The sequence below is a fragment of the Argentina silus genome, assembly GCF_951799395.1.
Source record: "Argentina silus genome assembly, chromosome: 13".
NCBI classification, from domain to species: domain Eukaryota; kingdom Metazoa; phylum Chordata; class Actinopteri; order Argentiniformes; family Argentinidae; genus Argentina; species Argentina silus.
In genome coordinates, this window is record NC_139667.1 from 10149133 (window position 1) to 10161632 (window position 12500).

Genomic DNA, 12500 nt, shown 5'->3' on the forward strand with positions numbered 1-12500 from the left:
ATTCGGTTCACATGCGATTTCATTTGGGAAAACACTGAGTTATGGGGCTTTGCTTTGTGCGAGCGAGGGACGCCTCACAACTTATTTTCGGAGCCGGCGGGCTCAGGCTCAGGCTTGGCTCGGGCTCGGGTTCCCCCCCCCACCACCCCTCGACATACCCCCCCCTCCTCGCCAGGTCCCTCACGGCGCTTCTATATTTGTGTGAGATCTCGAGCAGAGACGATCGCACACAGGCTCCCTTTTTTGGCAGAGTGGAGGGAGAGAGAGAGAGAGAGAGAGAAAAGAGAGAGAGAGAGAGCCGTTTGTCTCCGTTCGCCAGGCAAACGTGTTTTGGCTGTCAGACTGAAAGGCTTCCAGAGGCTGCGATCTGCTCTCCTCTCCTCGTCAGCACGAGCCGTTTGATCTCTGAGAGACACCATTAAAAAATACGGGGGGAAGTTGGACTGCTGGGAGGTTGATGGGGCGTGCAGTCAGTCAGCGTCGCGGGCTAACAGCCCAGAGAGGAAAGGCTTGCTCAAAGTGATCGTCTGATGTAATCATGGTGTCGGTACAGTGTATCTATAAACATCTCAGTGCGTTACTTCTGTCCCTGTTAGTGTAGGTGTGTTTGGTTACAGCTTTGAGGAGTGCAGACTAATCCCAGTCTCATTGAGCGAGCGTATCTCTGTGCTGTGTTGGGTACTGGGGGTGGCAATGCAACAGGGAATGACTTCATCAACATGCGCCGCAGTGGAGCCATATTGGACACAGTGAAAAGGCTGTTTCTTGAAGCGGTGACAAAGTGGGGAAATGGTGGGTGATGACTTCACAAACATGCGCCACACTTTGGCCACAATCTCACAGTGCAGTAGTGGGGTGGTGTGATGGTGGGTGTTGACTTCATAAACCCAAATCACACAGAGCAGCCCAAAGCAGCCCAGATCAGCCAGGGAGCATGTGAGTGGTGAAGTGGAGGATGATGGTTTGATAAACATGCATAGACGGTCCAGCCCACAGACCAACACAACAGGCCCTATCTACCTTGAACTTGGCTACATCTACTCCCATTCACAGACAACCCCGAGCGGTGACTCAAACCTCAACAAAAGCATTGAAGTAACCATCATTTCGCACAGCTAATCTTAAACCAGAGCTAAATTACAAGAAGGATTTTCTTTCAACACAATGCATAATAGTCAAGGGGATGGAATAACATTTTTTGTATCAAATATATACATACAGTAAAACATTTTATATTCATACTATATATTTTATTTTCATGAACTTAGGTAATACAGTAAGAAAATAGACCCTGCGTATGAATACATTGTAGCCAGAGAGTGAGTTGCCTCCTGTCACAGACTGTTCTCTTGCCTGCGTGTGGTATACTGGAGCTATGATCTGGCAGGGCTCTGGGAGTGGAGCCGTATGGCAGTTAAACTGTCACTGGGAGGAACTATAAATCTGTTGCTGAAGGTGAATCTAGCATGATAGGTGCCACAGGTGTGTTCTGCCTGCCAGTTGTACTGTATCTGCAGCTGCCTATCTGCATTATCTCACCCATCCAGAGGCTAGGCTAGGCTAGGTGCTGTAGACAGACACAGTTGGCATAGGCCAGTCTGAGTGAGTCAGGCTGCCGGGGGTGTGTGTCTGTGTGTTGGGGGTAGGGGGGGGTGCTGTCACTTTGGCAACGCTGAGGCACATATTGCAGCGATTACCACAGCGGAAAAATGTTTTTCTGCAACATGCAATTACTACAGATTACAGATTGCCTTCCTTGCATCAGAAGCCCTCGCCAGAGAGAAGGAGAGAAACACTGGTGTGTGTGTGTGTGTGTGTGTGTGTGTGTGTGTGTGTGTGTGTGTGTGTGTGTGTGTGTGTGTGTGTGTGTGTGCGCGCACAGACAGACAGTCAGACAGACAGACAGACAGACAGACAGACAGACAGACAGACAGACAAGAGACAAAGAAAGAGGAGAAATGATTATAACTCGTACTAAAACCCTAGGATGGATGACTTGATGCATTTATGAGACACATTTAGATCATGAACAGCTAGGGGCAAGTAAAGGTTCTGCAAAATATAAAATAATACCACAGAAAAGCTAAATGACTACTCTAACAACAGAGTTAAACAGAATTTAGTGTATGTATGAATAAATAAGCCATTTATTAATTAACCTTAAAAACCTTAACCGACCTAAAAAATGAAATACAAATTTATAGTGAATTTGATAGTGAACCTTTTTAGGAGCGAACGACAGACCTTTGAAGGACGTGACCACACAACATTCTGGTCAACGGTCTACTGCCCTAAACAATACACCATACTGGTACCCCTCTGCAAGGCCCGGCCCAGTATACAGAACCATCAAACTCAACCAAAAGTGTTCCAATAATAGCATAGCCCTTTTTTGGTTGAGTTTACCATCCAATGGTACTTTTTAGTGGGTTCCAAAGCATAAACACACCACACACAACCACATCACAGCCTGCTAACTGTCATCGTTGGGCGAGTTTACCCGACAGATGATGTGAGGGTGGAGCAATGGTGACACGCGGGGGTCACAGAGAGTCCCCAGCCCCTGAAGTGTCCCCTTCAACTGCCACTGAGAGGACAGGACGGGTGGGGTCCCACCACAAGAGCAACCCTCAACTCTGATCAGAGTCAACCTTTAAATCGAGCTTGTGCCTAGAAAACAATTTTCTGTTTTTTTCACACAACCTTCAAAAACTACTTTGATCTGGTAGCAAAGCAGCGCGTCAAAGTGAAGTTGCACTGAGAAAAACTTTGAATTGATCTTTGTATGGCTCGACCTTTAGAGGGGAGTGTGGGTTGGCGTTAGATGTTCAGTGACTATATTATTATTATTATTATTATTATTATTAACTCTCTGTGCTTCACATTAGGATGAGGAGGACCCGACTTGCCATTGTGTGGTCAAATTGCAGACTTTATTCGATCCGTAAAAGTATTGGACACACACTAGAGAGCTTTGACAGTATTACTGCAGCCTTGGTAACAAGCTCAGAAGAACACAGACACCCCAAGTCACATCTGCACCAGCCCCCTCTAGAGGAGAGGGGAACTCGAACCACTCTCTGCTCTCACAGCAGACACTTTCGCAGCCTCTCTCTCCCTCCTTGTGTGTCAGTGACTGTCTCTCACCCTTGGTGTCTCTGTCTCTGTCTCTGTCTGTCTCTCTCTCTCTCTCTCTCTCTCTCCCTCTCCATCCCCCTCTACCTTTCTCTCTCAAAAGGGACTGAAATGTCACTAATACATTCACAAGTACTGATTTTGATACTAGATATGAGATACCATGGCGTGTTTCATTGAACAGTGAGGTAAATGTGCGATATCTGGATGTGTAACCTGTTGAGCCTCATTTGAGTTCATTCTGGGAGCTATCCTTTAAGTATGCAGGAATGAGCCATTACACCTCCCCTAGACAAGACAGATGCATCCCTCAACAGACATATTTTTTTCCTCAATTGATTCAGAGGCCTTTAATAAGCCCTTGGCTACACTCTGCACCTTTTAAGACATGTAGGCTGTGTATAAAAGATGCATGAGATGAATGTGCTCATTGTCTCCTTTTGTGACTGCAGTATTTCAGCTCGTCACGCTTACATAGTAATTAGCTGCTGGTTTTGGAAATGTCATAGACACATTCATCATTTTGCATGATATATATTCTAAATGCCTTTAAAGATCCTGAATTAGACCCTGACACACTCGTGAATTACACGCATATTCTCATGTGGAGACCTAGAATATTCGGTTTGGGTATTTATGCCAAATTATTCCGACCGACCCCCCCCCCCCCCAATGAGCCAAACTGGCTTCTGACAATAATCCTTAACTACAGCTCATAATTTCACCAGATAAACAGAGCTACATCAGATGGTGGAGTAATTGGCATGGAACGTTTTGATCTGAGAAGAAATATGAATTTGGTATGATCCAATCTTTCCAATGTGGTTGCTATTTGCTGGTCTGCACATCAAAATGGACAACAATGACCACCAACTGAGCCGACACATTATGTAACCACCGTTAGGGAGAGAATCGTCAATCAGAGCTCTAAACCGCCATGTCAAATGAAACAATCTCAAGCCCGTCTCTCTGTGAAGCATTACTTCTCAAAGCCTTCCTACATTGTATGTGTAAACAGTCAAATGCGAGAATAGAATTTGGCTTCGGGATGAGGAGGCAAAATGCTTTGATGGGTTACATCATGCTTGGAATACTAATCACAGACACTCTTGTCATATCAAGCAGCAAAAGTCCATTTCATAGCAAACTCCATTTCAAAAACGAGAGAAGGGTAAACAAGTCTAGCATTCCAAGTCGCCCGCAGAATTCATCATTTATACAGAAAAATACCCTGAGCCCGAAATGCAGAGCTCGTTTTAATCCAAGAGGAATAAAACTTCATTTCATAGGAGTCGTCCATTCAGAACACTCATATTTCCACGGAGCAGAAACCCCCGGCTGAAATTCGAGGAGACACTTTTCGGAAGGAATGCGTTCGGTGGGTTGAGGGCCAAGCTCGCCCTGTAATTTGTGAATGTACAGAAATGTGCGACCGCCACAGCCGCTAAAGATAGAAATCTTTGTCTTATGTCATCATTTAACCTCAAACTATTTCTAATTGCCCCCGTAGCCCCCTTTTTTAAAATGACGAACTCCCCTCCAACGCCACGGGACATGTCCGAAAATAGCCTATAGCTTTATGGGGTTATTGTGGTTCATATTGAGATAGATATGTCACATTGTATCTCCTCACACACCTACTCTGAAATTGTCCCCTCTTCAAAGTGTCTTTTAAGTGGCACCAGACATGAGACGGGTAGGTGGCAGGTGTAAGTTTACTACCCACAGGCTTGCATTGGTTTCTCTACTAATGGAGATCACTTTCAAACTATTAGCTCTTACATTCTGTCTCAATATCAGCCAAACCATTAGAAAAAAAAAGAGTGGAATTAAGTTTAGAACTTAATACGTAGGCCTATCCATTTCCCCCCAATGTTTTTGGTGTGTTTGTTGGCTTGCTTTTGTGGGCAAGGTAGGCCCATAGCAAGGCTAGTGATAGGCCTAGAATGAGAATAAGAGGGAAGGAACGTACGCCTGCGGTGGGATGCTTTGGGGGCCGTATCATGCTCTTTCTGCCAGAAAATATAGCAAGGCTGTAAGGATAACACACCAGTGCAAGGATCATGTTGAGAATTTGACTTAAGCCAAACTTGAATATCAATACCCTCTCAATCTGTCTTTTAAAACAGCATAGCCTATACAGTCCAGCAGGGTTTCAGAAGGAGGGGGTCAAAACGGGTATAAGTAGAGTGTAGGCCTACGTGAGGTGGGTTTTGGGTATCAGATATCCTCCAGGAGTTTCAGCTCAACCCACTGGGATCGTTAAACATCGTTCAGGGGAACGGCGGTCTCTGCCCTCGATGTCTGTGCGGCTGAAACCGTAGAAACTGCATGTTGAAATGTAGGAGTCTAAATATGACAGGCGCCCTATAGGCGCGCATTAGCGCTGCGCAGGGTAGTGGGCCGTGTGGTCAGATATTAATAATGAACTGAGTCAGAGGCACGACTGAAATATCACCGTTGTCATTGTCGAAGTCTGTTTTTTTCACTGCCTCCAAATAGCGGAGAGTGATAGGCGATACTCTCGAAGACATGAGGTCCTGAAATGTAGAAGATGCACCAGCAGCTTTCATATCGTCTGTCACCTTTGCTCTGTAGCCTCCTGCTCTACTCTTTGAGCCAACTTCACATCGGCGTGTGGTGGGTGACCTTGTATCATTTAGAATGATAACATTATCTGTTTTAGACAAACGTTTAGTGTTCTCTAAAACACGTGCTACAGATCTCAATTGTCTTATTGAGGTCATTCGGTGTGGTTGTGGCAAGGCTTCTCTCCTCATGGTCGTTTCTGAAAATCGCCCAGCAAAAATCGTACAGACTTTATGATAAGTTGTTATCAATGTGTTTGTTCCCTTGAATTCGCTCGTTAAAATAAGAATTTAAATGACTTTGCTCTTAACGGTCTCGTCTCTGGCAGGCGTGAAGAGGGTAATCTTCTCATCCCATCTTCCTCGCCACTCTCTCCGCAGGACTCTGGCCCTCTGTCTGTCTGACTGACATCAATGTAATATAGAAAATTAAGGGTACATCTACCCACTCCTATCCTTCCCCATCCGCAGAATCCGCTTTCCTATCTATAGCAAGTCAACAACAACTCAACGCGCGCACACACTTATACACACGTACAACACAAGCACTTATACACAACCGCGCGCGCGCGCGCGCACACACACACACACACACAGAGACACACACACAGAGACACACACACAGACACACACAGACACGCACACACACACACACACACACCCACACACACACACACACACACACTGACACTGGTAGTGCTTTGAATATTCCGTCAAAAAACGTATACTCTTTGTGTAGGCCTATTTTGTTTTCAGGAAAATGCTATTGTCAAGCAAAACTATTGTCCTGCGCTGCTAATCTACTTTTCGGTAACAGGTTCCACTGTGAGTATATACTCTATGATATGGCACTCCTAATAATATTGGGGAAATAAGTCAAATACATTAGGCCTGCCGGTTCATTGTGTTTGAAAGTTTATGTGCCCGAAGAGAGAATGAGGCATTTTGATGCATTATTATTCGATCCTTGGAATTTTGTTGTTGTTTGTTTATTCCTGATTGAATTCTGATGGGAGCGGTTTTTACTTTCTTTGTGCATCTATGGATCATTTAACACTACAAAATATCCTGAAGAATCAAATCCCACTTGATAATAAACAAGTTATCCACATATATGGGACAGTACAAATGTCAATGATTAATTTTAACTATTTAATGAAGTGATTGCAATCGTTTAAAATAGATTTTCTGCACATTTAGCTATCAGATACATGATTATTTGGGAAAAGGTCGTTAGATTCCGAAAAGGTCGTTAGATTCCGTTTTTGGTGTGAGTAATAAGTGATAAATATACCTAGAATAGTTAATGCAGGAAAAATCCAGATTCCTGATCGAAATGGTAAAACATTATCAACAAAAACAAGACAATAAATCCTATAGGCCTACTTTGTTAATCAAAATAAAAATATTTAGAATCTAAAGCGTGGCATTAATGAACGAATAAAATTGAGAAGATATTACATTTTGTATTATATAATTCTTCATTTCAGAAAATCATCAATCATCAAACAATTCTTTATGGCCGTACAGAATTCCTCCGTTTTCGCCTGGATAGGCCTGTCTGAGGTATCATAAAACCATCGGTTTCAAAACAAAGTTTTGGAAATAACATGTGCCGATATACACAACTTTAGTAATATGTTCTCTTCAGGGTGCAAGCATTTCTTATTCTCTCTGATGATTCTAAAATGCCGTCTCTCCACTTCCACCAGACTGTGTAGTCGGGGCCATTGAAAAGACACATGCGCCTACTAGCGTCTGAGGCCCGTCATTACTGGGAGCGAGTGAGCAGGGCGTGCCATTTCATGTGAAATACACAGAGTATATCATCAGATGATGGAATTCCAATGAATAGTAGTCTGTGGTTAACGTATTTGGCACAGCATATTGTTGTTTGTTGTTACGTAAAAAATAGCGTGTCTGCTTTCAATTAATTTAATCCATCGTAATCAAATCAAAGTGATAACATTATGCCTGTATTGTATTATTTCACTTTTGTAAATATTTGTCAACCTGGCAAGTGAAATTCATTTTGTGTAAAATAGATGCAAAAGTGATGTATGTCTGTGCATCTTGAAGTTCACTCAGAATAGGCTACATTTCGAAAATTATGTAAAAGCATGTCCTTGCTAAATGTGTATATGTGTTTATAGTAGCCTAAGCCTATTGCAGCTGGGAAGTTCCCATTTAATATGTTCTAAGATTAATATAAGAACAACTAGTATGTCAACACATAGAATACCAATGCAATTTGGAAGTTATCAGTAAAATCCAAGGAGCATTATTTCGGCCTATCAAGATGTGGTAGTACATGATTTCCATGATCAGAAAGTAATGTAGAAAAAGCTCAATAGCTCACCGCAGAGTTGAGGGCATTAGATGTTTATACTATAAGTCTATTGCTTGCTTGTTGTAAAATGTAATTAATGATGTGATGATTTATCACAATTTGATGACAACCTATCATTATGTTTTAAAATATTATGAAAGGTTTTTACCAATGTGCAATTAAGTGGTGGCTTAGTCATCAAATATATTTGTTTGAATATTTCCCTCTCACCATGTCGCCTAGACGCACTGAGGTGCAGATGGAAGCAGAATGCAATAACCTATAGCCATTTGATTTATGGGCTCTGATGCTCACAATGTTTGCTTCAGCCATACCAAGAAGGACTTATAAGTAATCGGCCATATAACATATTTAAATGTATTTCCGGCAGCATTTATGACTTTTGTTTCGCATAAACTAGTTTGCCATTTCACTAAGATGTCTTGATCGTTTCAAGCAATAAGTTTGTGTAAGAACGGTCACTGTAAGAATCATGTTGACTCCTATCTTTGCCCAACAATAACGATATGAAAGCATAGGCGACATCAGGTAAGAAAAACACAAACGCATATCAATAATTCATTTTGCGTGCAACAGAATAAAGGGTAAACGGAGCGAGTTTTCACTTCGCTTCTATTCGGGAGAGTTTGATTGGTCTAATGAAAGCCCAACCCAGCCGACTGATTGGTGGAAGGCATCGTCACACTCCAACCACTAAACAGTAAAATGACTTGAGTCAATAATATCACAGCACTCTTCACTCCCGCAGCACCCTTTAGTCAAGCGTCGCTGTGTTACGTTCCTCTGCCTAACCTACACAAGGAATACACTCCAAAATATATTCTAGATGATGACAAAGTGTATAGGAGAGACTTTTTTTTTTATCACGAAAATAGTTTAGAATCCCGACTTACTTTAAAAAAAAAAAAAAAAAAAAAAAAACATTGAGGATAACCGACAAGATATTTGACACGAAGGCACGAAATCCGTGATTAAAAAGAAACTTCTTCACTCGACGTTGACGTGAAACGTTTGGGGCTCTGCGTCGAAAAGTGTGAATGAGTATTGTTGATAGGCTACATCTCCTGAGCACCGCGGAGTCTGGAGAGACCCAGAGAGTAAGTCAACTGAAGGAGCTGCTTCAGTCCCGGAGCGCAGAGAACATTTGGCGATAAACCTCCAGCAAGTCCACAGCTCCATCGACTCTCAACTTCCGCGAATGATTTGCAAAACAACTGGATTACATGCATCATTTGCCTTCTCTCTGGACATTTAGCACTATAGTATCTTATCGTATTTGTTTACGAGGCAATTAAATGTTTTAATGGACATGTTTTTCAAGTGTGTTATGCACTCGCCGTGTGTTTATTTTAGGTGATAGTGTTTGGATGGGTGTTGAAGAATAGGACGTAAACGGTAGTCAGCAGTTTGGAGAGTTTGCGGTTTATTGGTTTTGCTGAAGTCAGTGAGAAAAAGAAACCAACCAAATGTTTCACAGGCAGCTACATCCTGAGCAGATCATATAGCACACCATAATCAGACTTTTTAAACCGTAATCTGCGAGATAAAAAGTCTCTCCTGCACCCACTGGAGAGTTACGAACTCATCGAGATAAAATAACCGGAGGCTGCGCGCTTTCGGCTCCATCCTCACGCCACCGCTGGACCTGACTAAACCCAGAGGAGTGTCTGAGAGCGGGAAAAGACACTTACTCTCCTAAAGAAAGCCAGAACACCCGTCAGAAGTAGTGAAGTGGCCCTGACCCAAGCTGTTGTGATGCATATTCCCGTAGACCCGACCACCACCAGACGGTTCACCCCGCCATCCACGTCATTCCCCTGCAGTAAGATCGGAGACGGCAGCGGGACCATGGGCACCCCCGGGCCGCTGAGGACACGACCCGAGGCCAGGAATGTGGTGGACGTCCTGGCAGACCACGCTGGCGAGCTGGTCCGGACTGACAGCCCGAACTTCCTCTGCTCCGTGCTGCCCTCACATTGGAGGTGCAACAAGACACTGCCAGTGGCTTTCAAGGTAAGGCAGATTACGCATTCATAACAGACGGTGACTTTGGAATCAGCAAACGACCACAATGAAATACGAAGCTGAGTGTGAGATATGCAGGTGTTGTGGCAAAGTCAAGTGAGCGTAAAATACAGTTGGATGTTTTATGTTTTGCGCATAGATAATACAATTAAACAATATGATTAAAATATTTACAATAACATGTATTTTACGCAGAGCAGTTAATTATAAGAGAAATGTTATTTTGCTTTGATTCACACGGTTGGGAACATCAAAGTGGTCCACCGCAGTGACAGTTTCTAAAATTATTCTCAGCATTTTTAGATTTAATTTGTTACATTAATATTACGGTGTATTTACATAACAGTGTTCGAATTTCATAGCATGTAATTAACCAATAATAACAATATTTTTTGTTAATAACATCATCATTGATAATCATTGATAATGATTATGGTAATAATGGTCTCAAATCTAAATAAATAAGTATGAAAATAAAGCTAGTTTTTATTGCTTCTTTTGAAAGCAATTCTGCAGTATTATAGGATACAATCAGTATAGGCTCTTAGCAATCATGCGTCAAAGATTGTTATGAATTGTGTCGTTTATCAGGACATGATAAGAATGTGGTTTCTGTTTTTAAGAATACAGAATATTTTGTATGATTCTGATCGTCATAATACAAATACATACAAATATTTACATCGTAGAAATGTTATAGGCTATAAGGATATGAAACGGATTTGAATACGGGCCTACCAAATGTAATATTTAGGCCTATTTTAGAGTGAAAATATTTCATGCTTGAAGCACCCAGGTCAGGGAAGCATCTTCGCAATGTAGGCCTTACTGCCAGACTAAGTCTTTACAAATAAAAATCCAAATAGCATTTTTAATGAACAGGTATTCATGTCTATTTTTAAGGTGATGAGTTCTACCACCGGATGCGGTTTTGCGCGGTGTGCGTTTGGTTTAGCGGTGTGTCGGTGACCCGGGTTGACCGCTGTGTTCCCGCAGGTTGTCGCTCTGGGTGACGTCCCCGACGGGACCCTGGTCACGGTGATGGCGGGGAACGACGAGAACTACTCTGCCGAGCTGAGGAACGCGTCTGCGGTGATGAAGAACCAGGTCGCCCGCTTCAACGACCTGCGCTTCGTGGGCAGGAGCGGCCGAGGTGAGGGAGTAAACCAATCACTTTACCTGGCATGTACAGTAAAACCACTGGCCTGCTTCATGCTGTACAGACATGCAGGGTTGACTAGTGTAATTTTCCTAATTAAAGTCAAGGTAAAATCAGGTAAAAATAATTACATGAGTGAACGTAAATGAGAAACCACGTCGCAATTCATCTCCCGGGGCGATTCTGTAAAAGCCAAGTGCGCGCCACCATTTACATTATGCCCAGGGTTTAATTATGTTGATTATGTTTATGATCTTCTTTTTTCATCCATCACACATATGGTTATTACAAATTTAAATAACAAGTTTTTATGATGCTTTATCAGCAAATAGCACTGTCAAATAATAGCTTAATGTCATACTGTAGGCCCCACCACATGACCACAACGGCCCGTTCAGATTTAATCGGGTATATATTTTTGTCCAAAACATTGAACATTGCACCGTTCCTTTTTCAGGTAGGCTACAAATAAACACATCATCTGGAGCAGAATTTTGAGCCTTTTTAGAGATGGCCTGTTTACACACCTCTAAAAACGAGCCCTGGCATAGCTGACATTCCTCTAGAACCTTCTCTTTTCCCTCTCCTTCCTCCCTGGCCGCTGGCCCGCCTCACATATTTCCCTTAAATGTTACACTTTAAATAGTTGCAGACTGATGAATGGAAAACGCTCTCGTCTCCGAATTAAAAGTACCTTTCATTTCTGTAGTCAATTACCACACCCCAGGATGGCTTTTTCCCCTACAGTCTCTTTAACAAGAGATGCCTCTTTTTTTATGAAAGCGCCGCTTCATACCCGCGGACGAAACACGGACCGTTGCACGATGTCGGCGCCCCCCCTCTCCCTCGCCTTTCATGCATTTCATCTCGGCCTTGTTGAACAATAAACTGTCGCTGTAAGCCTTTCGGACAATCTGGAATACATTGTCTCAATCATTTAAATCATGCCCACATTTCAGACCATCAAAGAGGTGGTCCCTTGCCTTTAATTTGCAAACTTAAAAGGGACGTCATCGGGAGGCAGTTTTCATTGTACAGTACAAACCGACTTATGGTCATAAACAAAAGTATGTGTGTTCGCAAATTTTTTTTTAAATCCCAAATTAATTGACAAAGACAATAAACTTTTATGATATGGTATGTTGATGATCTTCCCTGAATCTCTATATTTTAATTCTGACTAAACAAGGCCTGCTATGCTCTGTCTCCCACAGGGAAGAGCTTCACCTTGACAATCACAGTG

The 12500-nt window shown here is 42.7% G+C and overlaps 1 protein-coding gene across 1 annotated transcript in view; it reads left to right on the plus strand.

Annotated features, from left to right (window-relative positions):
- Positions 1 to 12500, plus strand: part of runx3 (RUNX family transcription factor 3) — a 54919-nt gene that overhangs the window by 12026 nt on the left and 30393 nt on the right. Inside the window, exons 3-5 of the mRNA XM_083683225.1 lie at positions 9845 to 10086; positions 11095 to 11251; positions 12472 to 12500. The exon at positions 12472 to 12500 is cut by the window's right edge and continues 76 nt beyond it. Of these exons, the coding sequence (XP_083539351.1) occupies positions 9845 to 10086; positions 11095 to 11251; positions 12472 to 12500 (428 nt within the window). The remainder of the gene's footprint in view (positions 1 to 9844; positions 10087 to 11094; positions 11252 to 12471) is intronic.